At 41.6% G+C, this 24,345-nt stretch overlaps 2 protein-coding genes across 3 annotated transcripts in view; one reads left to right on the forward strand and one right to left on the reverse strand.

Annotated features, from left to right (window-relative positions):
- The first annotated feature begins 4,931 nt into the window (after positions 1-4,931).
- The window catches only part of LOC139837779 (protein-tyrosine-phosphatase PTP1-like), a 47,027-nt gene continuing 27,613 nt past the window's right edge, over positions 4,932-24,345 (forward strand). Inside the window, exons 1-7 of the mRNA XM_071827047.1 lie at positions 4,932-5,054; positions 5,298-5,504; positions 6,433-6,526; positions 6,632-6,699; positions 6,791-6,925; positions 8,883-9,005; positions 9,734-9,870. Of these exons, the coding sequence (XP_071683148.1) occupies positions 4,932-5,054; positions 5,298-5,504; positions 6,433-6,526; positions 6,632-6,699; positions 6,791-6,925; positions 8,883-9,005; positions 9,734-9,870 (887 nt within the window). The remainder of the gene's footprint in view (positions 5,055-5,297; positions 5,505-6,432; positions 6,527-6,631; positions 6,700-6,790; positions 6,926-8,882; positions 9,006-9,733; positions 9,871-24,345) is intronic.
- On the reverse strand, positions 13,456-18,016 carry LOC127325599 (uncharacterized). 2 transcript variants are annotated; one of them, XM_071827782.1, is made up of 7 exons: positions 17,615-18,016; positions 17,364-17,518; positions 16,274-16,378; positions 15,732-16,147; positions 15,146-15,274; positions 14,314-14,389; positions 13,456-13,574 (listed from the first exon to the last, which is right to left on the reverse strand). In XM_071827782.1, exons 1-4 carry the CDS (start codon positions 17,695-17,697, stop codon positions 16,131-16,133), a joined length of 360 nt encoding a protein of 119 aa, XP_071683883.1. In that variant the 5' UTR covers positions 17,698-18,016; the 3' UTR covers positions 13,456-13,574; positions 14,314-14,389; positions 15,146-15,274; positions 15,732-16,130. The 2 variants fall into 2 exon arrangements, with proteins under 2 accessions (XP_071683883.1, XP_071683882.1); XM_071827781.1 differs by having other exon boundaries at positions 15,146-15,279.

Raw genomic sequence — 24,345 nt, forward strand, 5'->3', positions numbered from 1 at the left:
GGGATAAACCCGGCTTCTGCATCGTGATGATGCACACAGCCTTTTATTAACATCCAGCATATTTTGTTCAGAAGTACTTATTACATCTCAAGGTTCGCTTAAAGTTGATACAAAAGTCAACCAGCGAAAAAAGGAAAACAGCACAAAGTGACTAAGCATCCTCTAGTCGACTAATATGCTGCTAGCCAGCCCGGCACAAAATATCCTGAGCGACCATCTGGAGCCGTGTGCATCCGAAGCCATGACATCCTGTTGCTCTTGCGGTGAAAGGAGAGCCCAGAGTTGGATCCAATGCACCATGGAGAAGATCACCTGTAAAAAATTGAAATTTTTCTTGTTGTTAAAAATTATATCATTGCGGCATCTCCATATTGACCAACATAAGGCTGATACGCCAATGCGAATTAAAACCTTGGATTGTTTGTCAACACCGTTTAACCAATTTCCAAACATATTTGTAATATTGGTTGGCGGAGGGAGATTATTAGTGAAATTAACAGTTCGCCATATTAGTTTAGCAAAGGGACACGATAAGAATAAGTGTTCCACCGTCTCTTGTTCTCCGCAAAAAACACATTTAGTACACCCATTCCATTGTCTCTTTGCTAGATTATCTTTTGTTAATAGCACCTTATTACTTAGGAACCACATAAAAATTTTAATTTTTAGGGGGATTTTCATCTTCCAAAGATATTTCCGCAAGTACGTTGTATGATCATTCATAAGATCCTCATACATAGATTTGACTGTAAACAACCCATTAGTTGTTAGCTTCCACATAAAACAGTCCGGTTCATTATTTAAATTAACCATCATTAATCTTTGGCATAAGTGTAACCACGCTGTCCACTTATTACCAGATAGTACACGTCTGAAACCAATATTCAGTGGTACGTGTGCTAATACGTGAGCCACCAACACATTCTTATGGTTCACAATATTATATAAAGATGGGTACTGACTAGCTAACGAGGATTCCCCTAACCAAATATCTTCCCAGAATCTTGTCGATGTACCATTACCAATTTTAAAATATCCTTTAGTAAAAAAATCGTTTTTATCCGCATGAGCCCCTTCCAAAAGGGGGAATCAGTCGGTTTTGCTTGTACTTCTGCAAGTGTTTTTTAGCTTAGGTATTTGTTATGTAGTAATTCTTGCCACATCCCTTCCTCATTAAGTAATTTAAAGAGCCATTTACTCAGTAACCATTTATTTTTGAGTTCAAGGACTTCAATACCTAAACCTCCTTGATCCTTTGGTCGGCAAATTATATTCCATCTTGTGAGCCTATATTTTCTCTTATCTTCATCCGATTGCCAGAAGAATCTAGATCTATAGAAATCAAGACGCTTCCTTACCCCGACGGGTATTTCTAGAAAAGATAACATGAACATTGGAAGACTTGTTAAGACAGAATTGATAAGTACTAATCTATCGCCATACGATAGTAATTTTCCTTTCCAGCATCCCAATTTTCCTTCAAACCGGGTCTCTACTGGGTACCAATCTGAATTTTTAAGCTTCCTATAATGAATAGGGATTCCCAAGTATCTGAATGGGAAAGCCCCAATATCACATCCAAAAATTTGTTTATATTGTTGTTCTTCCTCTTTAGCCTTCCCGAAACAGAATAGCTCACTTTTGTGAAAATTAATCTTGAGGCCCGATAGTTCTTCAAATAAACATAGAATTAATTTCATATTTACCGCCTTTTGCAAATCGTGTTCTAAGAAGAGAATTGTATCATCAGCATACTGTAGGATAGAGATTCCACCCTCAACAAGATGAGGAATGAGACCACCTACTTGACCATCCTCCTTTGCTCTTTCAATTAAAATAGCAAGCATGTCTGCTATAATATCAAAAAGCATTGGAGATAATGGGTCACCCTGCCTGACACCTTTTTTTGTTTGAAAATAGCGACCAATGTCGTCATTTACTTTAACACCAACACTTCCTCCATGCATGAAAGATTCAATTAACTTACACCAGCCAGTTGCAAAACCTTTCATTCGCAGCGATTGTTGCAAGAAGGACCATTTTACTTTATCGTATGCCTTCTCAAAATCAATTTTAAAGAGAACACCATCCATTTTTTTACTATGTAATTCATGGATAGTTTCATGTAAAATCACCACCCCCTCCAGAATGTTACGGCCCGGCATAAATGCGGACTGAGTAGGTTTTATTACTTTGGGGGCAATCCCCGTAATACGATTGGTAGCTACTTTAGTGAAGATTTTGAAACAAACATTCAGAAGGCAAATAGGCCTATATTGCTGAATCTGGATCACATCCTGTTTCTTTGGAAGTAAAGTGATAACACCAAAATCCAGTTTGTAAAGAGGCAAGTCCCCTGAACTAAGCTGAAGAAATAGTGCCATAATGTCATCTTTAATCACTTCCCAGAACATCTGATAAAACTCCGCCGGGAAACCATCCGGACCAGGAGCTTTGTTGTGTTCCATTTGTGAAATCGCATCAAACACCTCCTTCTCAGTAAAAGGAGTTGTTAGGATCTCATTTTCTTCAGCTGATAATTGTGGAATATCCTGTACAAAGTCCTCCATCAAAGATACATTGGTCGGCTCCGGAGGTCCGAACAATTTTTTGTAGAACTCGGTAATATAGATTTTTAGATTGTCTTGACCAACAATGGTTCCTTCTTGCTGCTCTAATTGAAAATTTTTCTTCTTCCTATGCTTTCCATTAGCAATTAAGTGAAAATATCTAGTATTGTTTCCCCCTTCTTGTATATGCCTTACTTTAGCTCTCTGGGCCCATTTTGTTTCCTCATCTCTTCTTAATTTCCTAATACTGTCATTCGCCTTGTTAAGAGCTTCTCGTTCAGCTGCATTCAGTGGTTGATTTTCAGCTTTCAAATCTAAAACATCAATTATGGAGAGCAGTCTCTCTTTTTCCTTTTTATATTTTCCACTTAAACTTTTTGCCCACCCTTTCAAAAAGCGTCTAATATGACGCAGTTTATTTAGCCATCTATCCATAGGAGAGTTTCCGGTCAGTACCGAGTTCCACTCTTTCTCAATCATCTCATAAAAGCCTTCTTGTCGTAACCAGTACAACTCGAAAGAGAAATCAGCCTTATTTCCCAAATGTGCCTTCACACCTGAGTCAATAAGGATGGGGGTATGATCTGATTCAGCTCTAGATAGAGCTCTAATCGTAACCAAAGGAAATTTCTGTTCCCAAGAAATACTCGCAAGGACTCTATCTAGTTTCTCATATGTAGGCGTCTCCCTACGATTAGCCCACGTGAATTGTCTCCCCGAGAGATCAATCTCTCTCAAATTGAGATGTTCAATGATAGCGTTGAAAACAAAAGGCCAGTGGGCATTGAAATTATCATTATTTTTTTCCTCTCTTTTCCTAATGATGTTGAAATCACCTCCTACCAACATAGGAAGCGGTTCATGTTCACATGTTCGGACCAATTCAGCCAGGAAATCTGACTTATGCATCTCTTGGGCAGCCCCGTAGACAGGCACAAAAATCCATTCAAAACCATCGTTCTTACATTTAAAATGCAACTTGACACAATAATCACCATTGCTCACATTTAGCACCTGCAACGTATCTGAATTTACACCCACTAGTATACCTCCAGATCGTCCATGAGGTGGTAAACAGAACCAATTATAATTAAAGCCATCCGCCAACTGATTTAAAAAGGGTATCGAGAAATTGGATCTCCCTGTCTCCAACAAGGCAATGAAGTCCAATTTATGTTCTCGAATAGCTTCCTTAACAAACAAGTGTTTTGCCGTATCCTTAAAACCCTCACTATTCCAATTTAAACCTTTGATATTTTGCATTATGAGTATTTTTTTTTAATTTTTATCCTTGTACTTTTGCGGATATTAGAGAAATCATAGGTTTTTTTTCCGTCGCTGTGTTTTGCCTTTAGTATTCAGTAATGGATGATCCAAATGATCACCCATCTCTGCATGTGCCTCTTCATCATCTAATAGGTCATCACATAAATCTGATGCTTTAGAAACAATAAGGGAAGCGGGGCCATCATTTTTATTCATGTTTTCATCAGCATTTTTTTGTAAAATTAATAGAGTTCTCTCCCCCTGCGGTTCTTTATCCCATTTATACTACTAGCAACCTCATCAAAAGATTTTCCTAAAGAGATCCCCGTACACTTGGCTCTTTTCTCAATTTCGCTATCAGGTATAGATATAATAGAAAATTTAGGTACATGATTACCTGAATTGATAGAATTACGCATCTGAGTTTTCTTCATTGCACGCTCCATCTGAGTTAAGTCTGCATCCGATTGGGCACCGATTCGCTCGCTGATCCGCACTTCGGTCGCAGTGGGACGCGGTATTCCTCCAAAAGCTATCACTTCCTCGACAGATGGCTTTTTTGGAACAGAATTGAGTTATATGTTACTAGATGGATAGATGAAATCTCTCCAACGATTTTTCACACGGATTGCAACCCGTTCAGTTCAAACGTTTCACCTGCGGCTCAAATCCAGATGGGCTAACTCAACACCCCGAGCTCTAGCCACCAAGCAAGTGCTTGGTTCTTCTCTCATTATATACTTTTGCTAATGGTGATACACTTCTAGTCCAAGTTTATTCATTTCAGCAGAAACGAATTGAGATGTTTTCTCTTGGCATGAAAGTCGTGTTCCTTTTGTAGATAACCTCATCAATCGAAGGTGGGCTGATCCAATTGGATCCTGCTGAGCTCCGCATCCCGGCCTTGCTAAACACGAGAATGTTGTTCAGTGTAAATGTAATCAACACTACAGATTTCTATGTTGCTTTCCATGCATATTGGATTCAAAGGATTGCTCCGCGGACATAAGATCAAAAGAGAAAGGAATCCTGCCACCTGGATGCACTACAAAAATATTAATCTCATGGGCAACAAACCAAACTGAACTAGATGCCATGGAGCCCTCAGAAGATTTATTTGTGTGGAACCATGTTGTGACTGAAGGTGTCGAAAGTGGAGACATCATTAGTTACATGGTTGAGGAAGAAAGTAAGAAACTTCCCTTGATTCTTACTAAGGTGAGATCCTAATTACGCAATATATACTACTCCCTATATCATAAAGTATATCTTAGATTTGTCTAGAGTTAGATATATCTAACACTAAATAATGTCTAGATACATTTAAATTTAGATAAATCTAAGACATCCTTTATGGATGGTTGTTTATATATGGTCACTGGTGATTGATTTTAATCAGTAAAGGTGAAGTGATGATCTTATTTGGACCCAATTAATCCACGGATGTATTCTTTTTGGCAGCCAAGCCCATGTACCTCAAACGAGCTGATCCATTTTGACCCGCCTGAGCTACTGCATCAAAGGCTTAACATTCTTGACCCGGCTGTGGACCCGCCGACCCGAGCGCTGACACCGAGCGAGGTGAAGTACTGCAAGAAGGCGCTGAAGGCATTCGACCAAAAGCTCAAGCAGCCGCTTGTCATCTCCCGGGAGTTTAGAGACCTTACGGTATAGTCATCCTCTTCATCCTCCTATTTGAGCTAGGCTGACTCTGGTAATGCATGGCCAAATTAGCACCAGCCTTTTCTTTCCTTTGTGAAACTAAGAACACCATCAATTTTCAAACTAACTTTACAAAAGTGGCTGTAGCTAGAGTCTCTAGTTCTGCAATCATTCAAGTTTGAGTTGTGAACGATGTATGAGGTGTTCTTTTTCCCCTTTTTGTTTAAAGGTTTATGCCAGATGATCTTCGCAGCCTTGTTTCAAAGTGAAGCATGAGAGTGGACAATAGGTGTGCAACCAGAAATGGATGCGCTGGATATGATTAAGGTTTAATATAGATTATTTCCAAAGCTACATCTAAAATGTGGCTTCAACTCTGAAGAGTTATGCTGCTTTCTCCAGAGTACATCATCAACATTAGCATTCACCAAATAAAACTAGAACTTCGAATAATCTGCTTCTCTTGTGGCATTGTCTCTTCCTTGGAATGAAGTAATGAACCTACCCATGGACTTTGTAGTTTTCTCATGCGCTTACCTGAGATGGACTTAAGATGGCACAATGAAGTATCTCGGTATTTTCTCTGAGGAAAATACTTCATCAATTTTGTTCATCTAGGCCACCAGACAAAGCAAGTATTACTGGATTTTCTGTTTCTTTAATTGGATATTGATCTGTCACCGTGATGCTGCAAGGGTTGCCTGATCCGATTGAATTCTAACTTCATGGTACCGCACTAGCTCATCAACATTCCTTTCAATGCAAGCAAAAGCAACAATTCAGATATAAGTATTGACTAGAAACAGTAGATTGTGGACTAATTATTTTATCGGTCGTATATATGAAGAATATTTTGAAGTTTCCTGTTATAAGAATTAATGAATATTTCCTCTGAAGCAAATCATGCAACAATTGGTTCAATGAATTATTTCAGGACCTAAGAAAAACGCTCCAGTCGACTCAGAATTTTAAAGTGGCTCTAGATCCTGATAATAGGAAAAGGAACCGCTTTACTGATGTCATTCCATGTGAGCACTATTAACTTGTGAAGTCTGTCATGCATATTCTGCAAGAGCACCATGTTTCCATGTGGAATAAATTATTGGATGTAACTTGACTTTTCTTTTGTTTAGTTGATGAAACCAGGATAAGACTACGGTCCTCAACAGGCAATGACTACATCAATGCATGCCTTATAAAGGTAAAAACAGTATATTTCCTGGTAATTATTGTTTCTTTGTCCTTTTCTTTCTTATGGCATAGATCAAACTAAGTTCATTTAAAATCCGCAGCATTATGGCATAGATCAAACTAAGTTCATTTCTACTCAAGGACCCCTAGTCAATACATTAGAAGATTTCTGGCAGATGGTCGTTGAGAACAGCTGTCCTGTAATTGTTATGCTCGGCAGATTTGACAATATTAAGGTATGAATAACGAACACTTGTGACTTGCAGTTTTGTTGAGTTGACCTAATATCAAATTTCTCTTGTCTTCCATAGTTCTAGCACGGCCTTACTCTACATGTTTGCCTACAGTGATGTGTTATTTTATTATCACTTCATTTTTTCTTTCATAATGTCACATTCTACTGACAAGTCTATTTTCTGCTTTATATATTTGAAGGATGCTAAATGCTCAGCGATTTTTGCATCGCTATATGGATTTGGTTGCATGTAGACTTCTCAGCTTCTCATATGTAATTCAGTTGTTTGGATCATGAAAACAAAATGGACACAATGAAAGCATGCCTGCACAAAAACACTTGTGTCAGGTTTCCCTAGAGAAATTTTCAAAACTCAACAGGATAGGGAAACACCGTATCTATTTTTTTAGCATGTTACATATGCTTCCCCCGCTCTCCTACCTATGGATCATGGAATCCTGGTTTCTTAGAAACAAACAAGGGGTATCTACCCCTTTGGTATCATTAAGAAGAAACCAAAACATGTAATCTGTCTTTTCCTCCTTCCTTAATAATGGACCCATAATTTCCCTAACTAGATAGATGAATGAGGGAGGGAGGGAGGGAGGGAGGGAGGGAGAGATTTGGTTCTTTTTCTATGCAATCATTTACCATTTTGAAGTTGCCACTCCGGGAGATACATTTTTTCGAAATGGGGAATGGAACCCCGGCTTCTGCATCATGATGATGCACACGGCCTTTTATTAAAAGTTTAAGAGTACAAAGTTAAAACATCTCAGGCATCACCCATAATTGATACAAGAATCAACCAGCGAAAGAAACCAAAATAAAACGGACTACACATCATTGTATCCGCCTATTGTGCCACCAGCCAGCCTGGCACAAGATATCCTGAGCGACCATCTGGAGCCGTGTGCATCTAGTAGCCATAGCATCCCGCTGTCCCTCCGGTGACAGAAGAGCCCACAACTGGACCCAATGTGACACCATATGGATAACCTGCAAAAAGTGAAAAGAATGTTTTTTTGTTAAAAATAATATCATTCCTTGTCCTCCAGATAGACCAACATAAGGCAGAAACCCCAATACAGATGAAAGCCTTTGATTGCCTATCAACTTCATTTAGCCAATTACCAAACATATTCGTAATAGTGGTTGGAGGTGGGAGAGCAAAAGTAAAATTAATCGTGCACCAAAGAATTTTAGCTAAAGGACAAGTGATGAACAAATGCTCAATAGTCTCCTGCTCACCACAAAAAACACATTTTGTACAACCATGCCATCTTCTTTTGGCTAAATTGTCTTTAGTAAGTAAAACCTTATTACTTAAGAACCACATAAATATTTTTATGTTTAAAGGAACTTTAACTTTCCAAAGATATTTTCGCAAAAAGGGGGTATGGTCATTCATAAGATCCTCATACATAGATTTCACTGTAAACACGCCAGTTGTTGACAAATTCCAAACAAACTGATCATTCTCATCAGATAGATTAATCCTCATAAGTTTTCGACATAACTGTAACCATAAAGTCCATTTGTTTCCCACCAAAAGCCTTCTGAAACTGATATTCAGAGGCGTTTGAGATAACACATGAGATACTGTTACATTCTTGTGATGCACAATGTTATATAAGGATGGATATTGTTGAGCTAATGGTGTTTTACCTAACCAGGTATCTTCCCAGAAACGGGTATTTACACCATTACCTATCTTGAAAAAACCTCTTCTAAAAAAAATCGTCCTTAACCCTCATCAATCCCTTCCAAAAGGGGGAGTCTGTTGGTTTATCTTGTACCTCCGGGAGATACATATTTCAGGTGTACTTGCAGCTTTGTTACCATGATAAAATTCTGGGATCATTAATCTTGTAAATAGTCACACAGTTCGAAATTTTAACCATGCATTTCCTTTGGTAAAATTCTATCTAATATGATTTACATTTAAATACTGGCAGTGTGATGAGTATCTTCCATTGAGCAAGTGCCAAGGAAATTACGGAAAATTTAACATTAATATCACAAAGGTCAGACAAGATGGCCAATTAATTTTGCGCAGTGTGAAGGTGCAACATAATGAGGTAAAGATGTGTACATATACTATATATTTGTTGCTTTCGTGTCTTGTCAAATTTTGAAGATATCTTGCGCAATTGTACAAGTGAGGGACTCTTCTATTCTGTGTTTTACTCTATTTTATTCCATTACTCTTGTTCACTGATGCATAGACAGTTCTTGTACCCTTTAGAAGCATGTAATGCTTTTGCTTTCATGAGAAGGAACTTGATGTATTTCACATTTGAGGAAAAGGTCCTCTCATATAACATTATGGATTATATCTGATGAATGATATCTTTCATCATCAGTTATATAATCACCGTACTTTTCTTCCATTTTGTTATGACAATCATGCTTACAGAGGTAGTGAAGATTTCAGTTCAGCTTTGAAGGCATTGATTCATCAGTCTTATCATATAGTGTCCTGATTGTACTGTGATGAATGAATTCCTCCTCCAACCGCTATACTTGATCTACTCCCTCCAATCCATGACAAGTGTCGGAGTTTTAGTTTAAATTTGAACTAAATGAACTAAACCCCGACACTTATTATTATAGATCGGAGGGAGTAGCAATTTTTAGTACACGTTAGCTTACACAATTGGTGAATATTTATCATGTTGCTATAAATTCTGCAGATTCTTTATTTTTCAACATATACTAATTTTCTTCCAAGTTTACTTTTCCTCTTGTTTTCCTGAACATAATTGCGTAAGAAATACCTTGCAACTTATCAGTCTTTATTTTACAGTCACTTAAAATGCATAATGTTCTCCACATCCAGCACTCTACATGGCCTGACCATGGCGTGCCAAATGAAACCAGTGATGTACGGAACATTCTAAAAAGATTATATTACATTCCGAAAGGGTACCAAATAGTTGCACATGGCAGGTTTGATTCTCGAGAAATAAATGGACGGTGACGGAAACACCTACACCCATGCGTGGGTGTACAAAAGTATTTCCCTTTTCTTTTTCACCCTTGCACACTCTCAGATAATATTGTGTTCCCTTTTCTCGTTTTTGCAGTGCAGGCATTGGGAGAACTGGTGCTTACATCACCATCCATAATGCGAGAGAGGGTAATGCTTGGTGAACAATCTGCTATAGATATTGCAGCAAGCTGTCAATATGTTTAGATCCCAGCGTCTGGAATGGTCCAAACAGAGGTATAAATGTTTTTTTACTTATTTCTGTTTCTGAGTCAGTCGCAATATTCTCTCAAGTCTCAAATCAAATTGGGAAATTGTTTACTATTTAATGAGCCGTGTTACTCAATTTATATATCGGTAGCTCATGTACAAGATAGATTAATGAAGTAGTGTCCCAGAACACTGCAAAGCAGATCGTAGCACTCCACCCTAAGACCATCTTGTGATTTGCAGGAGCAATACATGTTCTGCTATCAGGCCATTGCGGATGAGCTGAAAGATCTGACTAAAATTTTTGGCACATGGTCCGAGAGGAGTTTCTTCAAGAGACTCTTGTGAAATACTACTCTTGCTTCCTTGATTTGCTAAGCTTAGCCGACAGCATTGATGCACGTCACGAAGGAAGATTTGGGTTTCAGAAGGAATCTCTTTCGAACATTTATCTGATATAAGGATTTCACAAATTTTGATCGTATTTCGCACCGATTTGCAAACGGCTGCCACACACCCAGAATCACCATTGCTATGTCTTCACCTGTCTTACTTTGGTTCCTTAATATCTGTGTTGACGCCACATAGTTGGCATGTCTACTGGTGCACCACCGCCACCAAGTAGCTTGCATTGTATGATGGCAGATGCATGGAACTCAAATTGTGCTGAATGGTCTCGGTTTTTTGTGTGTGTTTCCTTGTTTGTTTCTGTCCACTTCTTGAATGCAGCACAACCAAATCATCTGCCTGCATAAGAAACGCATCATTGTTGTGTGTCGGTTCAGTGTATCCACAAATCCCTGCCGGCCATGTCTCACACTCCTGGCATTACTGAGGAGCCACTAAGGCCCCCTTCTTTTGGACTTATGCTTATGGAGAAGCAAGCTTATGGAAAATCGGTGGTAATAAGTTGTGGTTTGAATAAGCTCGTAGAAACTATGAATCCCCTCTTTTGAGCTTATGGAGTTTTGGGTCATTAGATGTGTGATCTCTATGTTGCTCCTAGGGTTTTTCTTTTTGCGATATAGACAAGTGAAGATATCGCATGCATCCAGAGCAAGAAAATGTTGCACCTTCCGCTCAAGTTTAGAGAATCAGATGTAATAGTAGCAGTTAACAGCGAAGGGAGTGCTTAGCAGCAAGTTCCGTTCAGTTTCATTCAGTGTCGCTCCGGGCGTGGTCATCTTCTGCTGACGAGGGAGTTGGACGCGGCAGTTTCATTCATGGGAGCTCCAGGCGTGGTCTGGATCACTGGATGTGCCATGGGGGCAATACAGAGCTTGGATCTGCCATAGACGAGCTGTTGTGCAGGTCGACACGTTTGAGGGCGCTGCCTGCGGGCGAGCAGCGGGAGGACGACCTCCTGTCCACAGCTTGGCGACCATTTGCGCCGGCGGCGCTTGTGGACAGGAGGATTTCGGTGGCGGCGGGAGCTAACCCTAGGCGGTGGAGGGTCGCATCACCCGTGGCTGTGCGAGAAAAATTAAGAAAGGGATGGAGGGTCAAGCACTCCTCGAGTCCAACAGGCGCCGTACGTACGCCGCTGCGCCTCCTTAATTCCCGGCCCGGTCAAACCCAGCGGTGCGGTCGCCTGCCCCTCGGTGACGTGGCATTCCTCCATCCCCACATTCAGGCCATGCTCGCGACGGTACTCGGTGCGTGCCAGTTTCCCAAGTACGTGTTCCACGCTACCATATCAAGATCAATACGCAATACGTATGTACTCCAGGTACGTGCAAGGTAGATAGTACAAGCATCAATACATACGTGCGTGTGCCAGCTACGGGGTTCCAAACGAAAAAAGAAGAGACTATATTTTTCCGGCCTATCAGTAGCCGCCCATCTGCGTGGCCGCGGCGGCCGCAGAGCCTCCGATCGTGATTCACCTGCGTGGCTACGATCTGATCCATCAATCATCAATGCTCTAGTTGGTTGTTGCTACAGGTTAACCAATCCTGCCAGGTGAAGACAGATGAAATCTGGAGCCAAATCTTCAGCCAGTAACATCACTTGAAGAAATGAAAATTGATATTGTTGCAGCTGAACTCAGTCTACTAGGGATGCTCCTTGCAGCCAAAGTTGCAAGTCACGGCCAAAAAATGAACTGCATCTGTTAATTAATATATGCCAATATTTTTTCTAGTGATCACCACAAAGTCAGAAATCGTACAACAAACTTCTCTCACAAAGTCACACCCGCAAAATAATGTCGCACGCTAAGTTTAGCTCGTGCTTGGCTATGGTTGTTGCCTCTCATTCAACCTGTATGCGTTTGCCTCAATCGTCACGACGACTGTATCATGCTCACCTCTCCGGTCGTTCATACATGCACGCACACTACCTACGAACTCATTTATACTTGGCTTTTTCTTGCCTCTTTTCTATGCTAACAACTATATCAATTATGGTAATTATTTTGGCACTTAGAAATCGATTTGTTGCCAGCACGACAGTAACACTAAAGAGCTCAAATGGATTTTGTTCTATTCTGTGCCATAGGGGGAATTGACATCAATGGGTTGGGTTCTTTCAGATCAACGTTATTGCGGTCTCTATATACCTAGAACCCTGCTAGATTAATATAATAGTTTCTAGCTACCTAATCTACACAATTATGCTAGGCTGCGGACTGAGCAGACACTTCAGATAACTGAACCAACATATAAACTTGCTTGTACATGGAGATCGAGAAATTAGGTCCTCAGGACAGCGATGGTCACCAACGTTGGAGAACTCGGATGATCGCAGACGATGCCAGGGATGATGCCTTCACCACAATGAGGATGGGGATGAGTGGCATCAGCGCCAAATATTATCGCAGGCCTATCGGTGACCAGAGGGATGCAACTTAGACACTGCATCAGCCTTCGAAAATATAGTGCCATGTTAGACTCGACGATTCAAGAAACACACAAAGCACAACGAGAAGTGGCAAGTTTCGCTTGAACACCGACCTTGACATTTATCTTCAGAGCAAGGCTTGCCATGGATCTGCTTGTTCACCTTAAACACTTGCTTGGTAAAACAACATTGGGAAAGAAGCCCAAGATCGATCATGCACATAGGCTTCGTGTCACCCGACGTATACCAGCACAATATGATCATTAATTTGGATTGAACCTTGAGTCTAGTAGTACAGAAATCATCTTAACTGAAAGTTCACATACCGTAAAGTGAGCCATTGTTCAAGCTCCATGCGCTGCAGTCTGAGTATGGTCATCGCATGATGTTACAGAGCTTTCAGAGCAAAGTCAACTGATCCTTGCGCTCCACTTGATCCAGATGCACGTATATAGCCGGAAGAACAGGCTTCGAAGCATGTCGGGGACCCCGAGGCTTGGCACATGAAACCCAGTTCGTGACAGAATCCAGTAGCAACACCGTCTTGCACGTTTCGAGCGAAATTCACACACATCCAGCTCTTGAGTCTACCACCATTGACCATTTTCTATATGACGAAAAATGAAAATGTGCAGCAAGTCTTGAGATAAAATAAGCAAATGGCATATACTTGAGTCAGATAACAACTAAATAAAATTTTAGTTTAAGAAGCTCCAGGTCCAACAATCTAAGTTACAGATCAGAGAACACATGAATAAGACCAAACAATCTAAGTTACTAGATCAGTGAACACATGAATATAAAGCATCTATTTGATTAAGAAGCTCTAGATCCAACAATCTAAGTTACAAGATCACAGACCGGAGGAATAAAGATCAGAGAACACAAAACATACAAACTGACCACAATCTATGTTTCGGTTCACAAATATTACACAACGAGGGGTTAAATAATTTGCTCTGATGATGATAAACATGTTCCCTTTTCTTCCTAAATCACGATCTTACTATGGACTCGAAATTGTAAACAATGACCTGAATGGTTCCTTTTCTAAATAGAGAAAAAACTCAACTTCCTCTAGGCATGGTACTTCTCTAGATGCAGTAGACAAGGAAAACAATTAAACCATGGAGTGTTAGGATGAAAATATATAGTTATCAATCCAAGAAGAAGGCCACACAATACCAACCAGTGGTATTCACACCCACTTAACAGGGCCAGTACCTCTAATAATAACCATGACGACGTATCAATTCATTCAACATGAACATGCTTTGGCCTTTGGAGTGGATTCAACATGAACAGCAGGATTAAGAAACGTTGCGTAAATTGCCTTCATATCATACCTCTTAGTACCATACATGGTTTTTGAGATTCAGTAGGAACGCCTTGGCCAGGTGCTCAACGGCTTCCTCTGTGTCCCTGCCAAGTAACAGCAGATTATAAAAACAAAACAGAGTTGGTCCGAACTTTTCGTCACTCCAACCAGAACAAGTCAATATTTAACCATAACCGCTAAAGCAGAGCAAGTAAATATTTTAACCAAAACCACTAAATCTACATGCTGTCCTAATAATTCTTCGTAGTGGCATGTCACCAACTAAAAATGCCAGATCAATACTATCATATATAAGTAACGTTGAAAGACCCAAATTGGGTATATACAAGAACCAGGAACATGAGTATAAGCTCTAACATGACATCAACAAGATCATGCATTTGTGTAATAAACGTTTTGATCAATGAGAAAAGGCAAAACCAATGAAAAATAATGTTCCATGATCCGACCCACCGTCATCAATCCTGAAAATAACTTCAAGATCAATGAACAACAAAATGATTAAAAAAATCATTGAATAAGATCCCTCGGAGAAATCCAACACAGAAGTTATCACCAAATCTCAGATTTAAAAGCAACTATGTCCACATTGGGCGGACCATTTAGTCTATTAGTACGAATTAATAGTGACCACAAAATCTGTAAACCAATATAAGTTTTAGTACCTACAGAACAATTTCTTCAGTTGTTATGTTGAAACCATATTTGATTTAATATAAAAAAATGAGGCATGTTTAACTATACTGTTTTTGCAATGACCTTAAAGGCATTTTTTACTAGCACACACAGTCCAAGGCATTTTGTGCAACTAAAACAAACTACAGGTAAAACATAATCACCTTCTTCTACATGTCGAGATTGAGAAGTTCATTCACTCTGCATCCAACTCCTCAGGAGGACAGCTCCACATACAAAGAGTCGCGACATTTTGAACTCAGGAAGCTCTCCAAGCATTGCTGATATTGTGACTGACCTACGAAGCAGGGGTTACAAGAACTTTAAGTGAGTTGGCACAAGGTAACGTATAAAAGGGTAAAATAATTTGCTCTGATGATGATAAACATGTGCCCTTTTCTTCTAAATTGTAAACAATGACCTGAATGGTTCATTTTCTAAATAGATAAAAAACTCAACTTCCTCTAGAGATGATACTTCTCTAAATGAGTAGACAAGGAAAACAATTAAACCATGGAGTGCTAGGATGAAAATACATAGTTATCAATCAAAGAAAAAGGCCACACAATAACAACCAGTGTTATTCACACCCACATAACAGGGCCAGGACGTCTAATAACCAGGATGACTTGCCAATTCATCCAACATGAACGTGCTTTGGCCTTTGGAGTGGATTCAAAGCCAACACAAGGATGTTCCCTATGTACAGCGGGATTAAGAAACGTTGTGTAAATTGCCTACGTATCATACCTCTTTGTACCATATATGGTTTTTGAGGTTCAGTAGGATCGCCTTGGTCAGGTGCTCAACGGCTTCCTCCGGGTTCCCTGCCAAGTAACACCAAGCACATTATAAAAACAAAACGGAGCTAGTCTGAACCTTTTCGCCACTCAAACCAGAGCAAGTCAATATTTAACCATAACTGCTAAAGTAGAGCAAGTAAATATTTACCCAACCAATAAATCTAGCCACTGTCCTAATAAGCCTAAGCAGTGGCGATTAAATGTTAATCAACTAAAAATGCCAAACCAATACTATCATATATAACTTGGACAGAACAGCTAGACCTGCAGCTCTCCCATCCAGCCTCCAAGCCGGCCAAGGTCACCAGAAGTCGCCAAGAGCCACCGTGGCGCCATCTCTTTCTTCTCAGCTTCGGTAGGCCCCTATCACACATGTGAAGATGATAATTATAGGGTAATTCTAGTGAGGTGCAGTATCAACATTTAAGTAAGATGAGCTGCAAGACGAACTTGACTGCTAGAAAATGTTGTATGAACAAGATTCAGTACCTGGGATTGATGTGTGGAAGATTGTCACCATAAGGTTCCGCTTGAGGAGCAGACTGGGGCATTTGATGGCTACAGTCATTAGCTCCATATGCAGGATAAACTGACCTGTTCAACAAAATATAGTTCAGTACAAAAAGAGTAAAAATTATATGTCAATCTAGTATAATGAGATATATTATGAGTATTCCAGGATGCAGCAAACAGTTGCAAAACTACAGAACACAATATTAGTACAGTAACATCAAAATTTATTCTCAAGTTCCATCATGAGAATTCAAAAAATTTAGCACAGGGCATGCTGAAATAAGCAAAACTCCAGCCAAATTATTGCAGTCTAATAATGCTCAGCACGATCATTTATACATGTACAGAGTCATGCAATTACTAAAACATGATCAAGAATTAGGTAGTTAACCCAGCATGGTAAATATAAGTACTTTCACCAACTGCAATTGCTAGAAAATGACCAAGGCATGATTTTTTTTTTAAAAAAAGGACTAGTTTCAGGTTTGTCAAATAAGACTGATTGGTCTGATTAGATTTACGCAAAAAGAGAAACACGAACACCCTGAACCCTTAGAATTGTCTTGCTTCGGAAATGTTCAGCTACAAAACATACATTCCTGTGATCAGCAATCGGTCCCTGTACGTGACCTCATTGCTGGCATACAGAGATTGGTAAGTTGGCCATTGTACTAGTTACGCCAGCGTATAACCGCAAAAAGACCAACTATTAGGAACAGGGCTACAAAGTGAGCCAGCGCCCCCAACCGACATCGGCCTAACAACGATTGGGGCTGCGGCTGTGCCGACACCGTCGTCGACGCCACCGGCATAACAACACACGGGTGCTGAGCCGCGACGGCTCTCCTCGGTCAGTTGGATATCCACCCCATCTGCGAATGCACAGGGTGAGCGTAGCGTTCGGTGTTCGCTGTGATCCAGCAAGACGAGAAATACTACAAGGTCGAAATGGAAATTGCTGGGGCACTAGACCCACATAGAGAGGGCAGGCGGGCTACTTTGCAGCTGGTGGAGCGACTATGGGGAACAAGGGAAACTAGAACGGAACAGGCGGCAAAGAAGGGACCTTTAAATTGGTGGGCGTCATCTGACCGGACGAGCTCCTCCTTGGCCGTCGAGGTCGGAGTGGACGAGCCCTTTTGCGTGGTCGTCGGCCATCTCCGGACGCCGGCCTCTGCTTGGCCTTGCAGCAGGAGGAGCTGTGGGTAGGCCGTCCTTGATCTGCTTCTGCTTACCTGCACGGGACAGGGGTAGGGGGGTGACGAAATTAATCGGGGTCTGGACGCGGAGAGGGGACGGGATCGATCCGGAGGTTACCGTGGCGGGTGAGGTCGACGCGCGTGGTCGCCGTGGAGAAGGGTCTCGCTCCACCCTGATGCAGCGCCGGATGGATTCAGCATCGGCTGTTGGTTGGTCGCCCAAGGGTGCGGGCGTCAAGCCGGGGATGGGGCGGTCTGCGGCGGGACGGCGGCGCCGCAGCTCCAGCCGCTGCGAGGTCTCGCCGGGAGGATGGTCGCCGGAGCCAGGACGGGCCGCATCGACGGCGGTCGGCAATGGTTCCGCGCGGGGGCGCGATTGAATGCGCGAAGGACTTGGTCGGCCGGAGGGGATAGGCTGGGGACGAGGCGCCGGAGCTGCGGTGGTCGGCCGGAGGGGACAGGCCGGAGGTTGGGTAGGCTGCGGCGAGGCGCGGTGTTGGGAGAGAAAATGGGTCACGCAAATAATCTGAGGCAAATATTTGGTCACGCAATAAGTAGTCTTCGGAAATTTGACACGAAATCTTTCCCGTGATTTGTTCCTTAACTTTACTCTCCTTCTCTCGCGACGCAATAACTAGCATTTCTTCTCCGCTCACCGAAGTTACTGCTTTCCAATCTTGCACCACGATTAGGCTGGTGCCAATGGGGGCGGGAGTGGAGGCGCTACCGCCCAGCGCGGGGCGAGAGGCAGGCGGGAGAGGGGCGGGACGGTAGCGTCGGGCGGTGGCGCGGGCGCCCGGCGTTAGGGCGCGGTACCGCCCGCCTATAGCCCGCGTTGGAGGCGAGAGTGGGGCGAGAGGGAGGCGATAGCGGTGCTAGTGGGGGCGGTAGGGAGGCGCTAGTGGGGCGAGAGGGAGGCGAGAGTTCGCACTATAGCCCGTGCACTGGCACCGTGGGGTGAGAGTGAGGTGAGAGTGTGGTGAGAGTGAGAGAAAAGCTGACGTGGCGGGGCGGGAGGCGGACGGTGCATTGGCACCAGCCTTATATCAAGGAGAGGTCACAGCGAAAATTACAACTAGTAGTACTTTCCAATCTTGCTGCTGCCCCCGTAAAATCTTTCCTAGTACGTAAATGGTTTCTTATTGCACGAAATCTCTCTTCATCAAGAGACACATAAAGTCACTCCTTAATTAACCAGGCGCCAATCAATCTGTGTCTCCCATATTTTGGAAATTTGATTGACCAGCAATACCAAGGAAGGACGTCGATCATCCATAGCTTTAACTGCTCCTGGTTTTTCCAGGACAAGGTGGAAAGGGAAGCAGGGGTAATTTCGCGGCGACAAAAACAATTCACCCGCGCCTAATTGAAAAATAAATATGCGCCTTCGTTCCCATTCGATGGAAATTAACATAAAATGTTAACCTAAAAAATTAACCGCTAACCTGGCTTGTTTATTAATACAAAACAAGATTCATAAATGTAACAAATCATATGGCTCAAATCCAAACACATCGAAATTCAAATCCATCAATATAGACACAACTAAGATTCTGCAGCGAGACACCAGCCACGATGTGTATCCTCGTTCATAATTATTAACACATGCATGTCCAAATCGACCGCAGAGAAATTTAAAAACAAGTAAAATAAAAATAGACTCACCTACTTATTCTGTAAAACACCTCAGCGGCGGAGGAGCTGGGAACCGCGGCCGACGAAGTTGAGCCGGCGCATAGGGGTGAGAGAGAAGACCGTCGGAGCTGCGCGATGATTGGATGCTGATGTAGAGGTCGGGGAAAAAGCGGTCTTAGTGGTCGTGTCGCTCTTCGCCGCGTCCGGATACTAATCGTCAAAGACGAAAAAAACTTGGGGGTACGTTCCAAGGATGACTATCTCCGCGGCGGTCGATCTACGACGTCTCCATCGATCCTCCAAGGCCGGCATATTTTCTTTGTGTTTTAGTATAGCGGAAGAGGGAATTAGGGATATAGTAGAGTAATTAACGGTCTTTATTGTTTTGGTTGGCCATTAACGCATTTGGCGCTCTTGTACGTGCTCCTAAAAAATATCTCCTCATCAAGAGCCAAAAAAGTCATTCCTTAATTCACGATGTCAATCAAGAGTCGATCTTTGGAATGTCTGTGATTAAGGAGAGGTTGCAGCGAAATTACTATACTTTCCAATCTGTTGGTAAAATCGTGGTTTCTAGTTGCATGAAATCTCGGTAAAGTCATTCCTTAATTCACGAGGCCAATTAAGAGCCGATTTTTCATAAGCTCACAGCTTTAGCTGCTCCTGGTTTTCGATATTTTGGGAATCTGACGAGGATTACCAAGAAAGGACGCCGTCCACAGCTTTAACTGCTCCCGATTTTCCAGGACGGTGGAGATGGAAGCAGGGGCAATTTCGCGACGATAAAAAAATCACTCGCGCCTAATCCAAAAAAACAAATGCGCCCTTGTTCCCGTTCAAGGGGAATTAACATAAAATGTTAACTTAACAACATTAACCGTTAACCTAAAATGTTTTTAATACAAACCAAATTCATAAATGTAACAAATCATATGGCTCAAATTCAAACACATCGAAATTCAAATCCATCAATAAAGGCACAACTAAGATTCTGCATGGAGACACCAGTGATGTGTATCCTCGTTCATAATCATTAACACATGCATGTCCAAATCGTCGTCGTCTTCCTCCTCCTCCTCCTCCTCCCCCTCCGAATAGAAAAAAGAGTTGCCGAAGATCATCTCCGTCAACCTCTTCATCTATAGGCAGCAGTCGGTCGCAAAGAAATTGGAAAATAAGCAAAATAAAAAAGACATATCTTAGCTACTCCTCAGAAGTGGAGAAGGTGGGAACCACGGCGCATAGGGGTGAGAGAGAAGACCACCGGGGTTGCGCGATGATCGGATGCCGACGTAGAGGTCGCGGAAAGCGGTCTTAGCGGTCGTCACTCTTCGCCGCATCCGGATACTAATCATCGAAGAAGAAAAAACTTGGGGGGTATGTTCCAAGGACGCCTACCTCCGCGGCGGTTGATCTACGACGTCTCCATCCTCCAACGGGTGGCATTTTTCAACAACCGAGCTCATCTAGGTGCACGCTAGAGGATCAAAAGGGAAACTTTTCCTGAATTTTGCTCCACTAAATCTTTTGGCACCTCGCATAGAGATGCTCTAAGTCATACAAACATAAAGAATCTCAAAAGAGGTCAAGTTATTACAAGAATGTCACCCTAATGTTTCTTACCGGCTGGTCCTATTTGTGAAGATGGTGCCGCTTGCAGGTTGTATATTTGCGTTTCCTCTTTACATCACCATTATAGACCCATGTTAGGACCTCATGAAATAGGGAAACGGTTCTAACCCTCCCTCACGTTATCTCAGGCGAAAACCTATTATGTGGACCTCAGAATGTCTGCCCCTAGTTTTCCAACAAAAGTGGTGATTCCATGTGGCCTTTTCCATTTGATTGTGTTATGATAGGTCATACGAACATGGCGAGCCCACAATGATGCCATTTTTTTACCAAGGGACTATGGTGCGAAACCCCCTACAACATTTTATTAGAACTCTGCCCCTTTACAAAAGTTCAAAGATATACACAAACAATAAAAGAAAGGAAGATTATTTCAGTCCAAGATTAGAAAATTCCAGTGTGCTTGTCCTTGACCCAATGAACATGCAATGTGGACTCATGAGTAAAACTTCCACGAGACTTGGGCCAGTGACCTTGAAAATGGGGAATTGACATTATAACTCTAAAATCTTCGGCGAGAGAATAATATTTGTGAAGGCGGTACCACTCTATAGTTGTCGATCGGTTATTCATCTTCATGCATACTGTCATTATATACCAACATTGGGACTCCTTGCAAGAGGGGAGTATTACTGACGTTCCCTACTCTTTGAGACGAAACCCCCATTAGTGGGCCTCGTGTCATCTACCCCATTATTTTCCGTCAAAAGTGGTTATATTTCATGCGGCTTTTCTCTTTGTTTCAGTTGGAAAATGTCATAGGAACATGAACCATATAAAATTATGTCAATTTATATATACAAACAATAAAATAAAGGAAGATTATTTCAATCCAAGAATTGAACATTTCTGAGTCCTTGTCCTTGACCCAATGCACATGCAATGTGGCCACGAGAGTGGCCGCGAGACTTGGGCCACTGACCGAGAAAATGGGGGCTTGACATTATATGTCTAAAATCTTCGGCGAGAGAATCATATTTTTGAAGCAGGTGCCACTCTATAGTTTTCGATCGGTTATTCATCTTCATGCATACCGTCATAATATACCAACATTATGACTCCATGCAAGAGGGGAGTGCTACTCACCCTCCCTCACGCTTTGAGATGAAACTCCCACTAGTGGGCCTCGTGTATTATTTTCCTTCAAAAGTGGTTATATTTTCGTGTGAGTTTTCTCTTTGTTTCAGTTGGGATAAATCATAGGAACATGAACCATGTAAAAATATGTCAATTCATTACAAGAGTTGGGTCGGTGTCCTCAAAGTTGTAGTTTGGCACTATAAGTCGAGGATCTTCATGCAGGGTAGTCTTGTTTGTGAAGCAAGTGCCCCTTTTGCGTTGCGTATTTCAAGAAGAACGATGTTTAGTGGGCGCCGTGACGTCTACCCCCACAATAAGGCCATTTTTTTACCAAGCGTCTGTGGTGCGAAATCCCCACAACATTTTAGTAGAACTCCGCCCCTTTACAAAAGTTCAAAGATATACAAACAATAAAAGAAAGAAAGATTATTTCAGTCAAGGATCTGAAAAATCCAGTGTGCTTGTTCTTGAGTCAATGCACATGCAATGTGGCCTCATGAGTGAAACTTCCGCGATACTTGGGTTAGTGACCTTGAAAATCTGCGCTTGACATTATATATAAAATCTTTCGCGAGAGAATCATATTTATGAAGCAGGTGCCGCTCTATAGTTGTCGATCGGTTATTCATCTTCATGCATAATGTCATTATATACCAACATTAGGACTCCATGCAAGAGGGGAGTGTTACTGACCTACCCTACTCTTTGAGAAGAAACCCCCATCAGTGGGCCTTGTTCCCATTAGTGGGCCTTGTGTCATCTACCCCATTTTTTTTTAAAAGTAGTTATATTTCATGCGACTTTTCTCTTTGTTTCAGTTGTGATAATTCATAGGAACATGAACCATGTACAAATATGTCAATTTATATATGCAAACAATAAAATAAAGGAATATTATTTCAATCCAAGATTTGAAAATTTCTGAGTCCTTGTCCTTGATCCAATGCACATGCAATGTGGCCTCAAGAGTGACCGCGAGACTTGGGCCACTGACGTGGAAAATGGGGGCTTGACATTATATGTCTAAAATCTTCAGCGAGAGAATCATATTTTTGAAGCACGTGCCACTCTATAGTTGTCGATATGTTATCCATCTTCATGCATATCACCATTACATACTAACATTGGGACTCCATGCAAGAGGAGAGTGCTACTGACCATCCCTCATGCTTCGAGACGAAACACCCATTAGTGGGCCTCGTGTCATCTACCCCATTATTTTCCGTCAAATTGGTTATATTTTATACGAATTTTCTCTTTGTTTTAGTTGGGATAAATCATAGGAAATTGAACCACGTAAAAAGATGTCAATTTATATATACACAAACAATAAAAAGAAAGGAAGATTATTTCAATCCAAGATTTCAAAAATTTTGAGCCTTGTCCTTGACCCAATGCACATGAAATGTGGACTCATGAGTGACCGCGAGACTTGTGTCACTGACCTGGAAAATGGGGGCTTGACATTATGTGTCTAAAATCTTCGGCGAGAGAATTATATTTTTGAAGCAGGTGCCACTCTATAGTTGTCGATCGGTTATTCATCTTCATGCATACCATCATTATATACCAACCTGGGGACTCCACGCAAGAAGGGAATGCTACTGACCCTGCCTCACGCTTTGAGACGAAACTCCCACTAGTGGGCCTCGTGTCATCTACCCCATTATTTTTCATCTAAAGTGGTTATATTTCATGCGACTTTTCTATTTGTTTTAGTTGGGAAAAGTCATAGGAACATGAACCATGTAAAAATATGTCAATTTATACATACAAACAATAAAATAAAGGAAGATTATTTCAATCCAGTGTTTGAAAATTTCTGAGTCCTTATCCTTTACCCAATGCACATGCAATGTGGCTTCATGAGTGATCCTGAGACTTGGGCCACTGACTTGGAAAATGGGGGGTTGACATTATAAGTCTAAAATCTTTGGCGGGAGAATCATATTTGTGAAGCAGGTACCACTCTATAGTTGTCGATCGGTTATTTGTCTTCATGCATCCCGTCATTATATACAACTATTGGGACTCCATGCAAGAGGGGAGTGGTACTGACCCTCCCTAACGCTTTGAGACGGAACCCCCATTAGAGGGCCCTGTGTCATCTATCCCATTATTTTCCGTCAAAAGTGGTTATATTTCATGTGTCTTTTCTCTTTGCTTCATTTGGGGTAAAAAGATGTCAATTTATATATACAAACAATAAAAGAAAGGAATATTATTTCAATCCAAGATTTGAAAATTTTAGTGTGATTATCCTTGACCCAATGCACATGAAATGTGGCCCCATGAGTGAAACTTCCGCGAGACTTGGGCTAGCAACCTTGAAAATGTGGGCTTGACATTATACGTCTAAAATCTTATGCGATAGAATCATATTTGTGAAGGTGGTGCCACTCTATAGTTGTCGACTGGTTATTCATATTCATGCAGGCCATCATTATATACCAACATGGGGACTCCATGCAACAAGAGAGTGTTACTGGCCCTCCCTCAATG

Source organism: Lolium perenne, chromosome 3, assembly GCF_019359855.2.
Source record: "Lolium perenne isolate Kyuss_39 chromosome 3, Kyuss_2.0, whole genome shotgun sequence".
Taxonomy (NCBI): domain Eukaryota; kingdom Viridiplantae; phylum Streptophyta; class Magnoliopsida; order Poales; family Poaceae; genus Lolium; species Lolium perenne.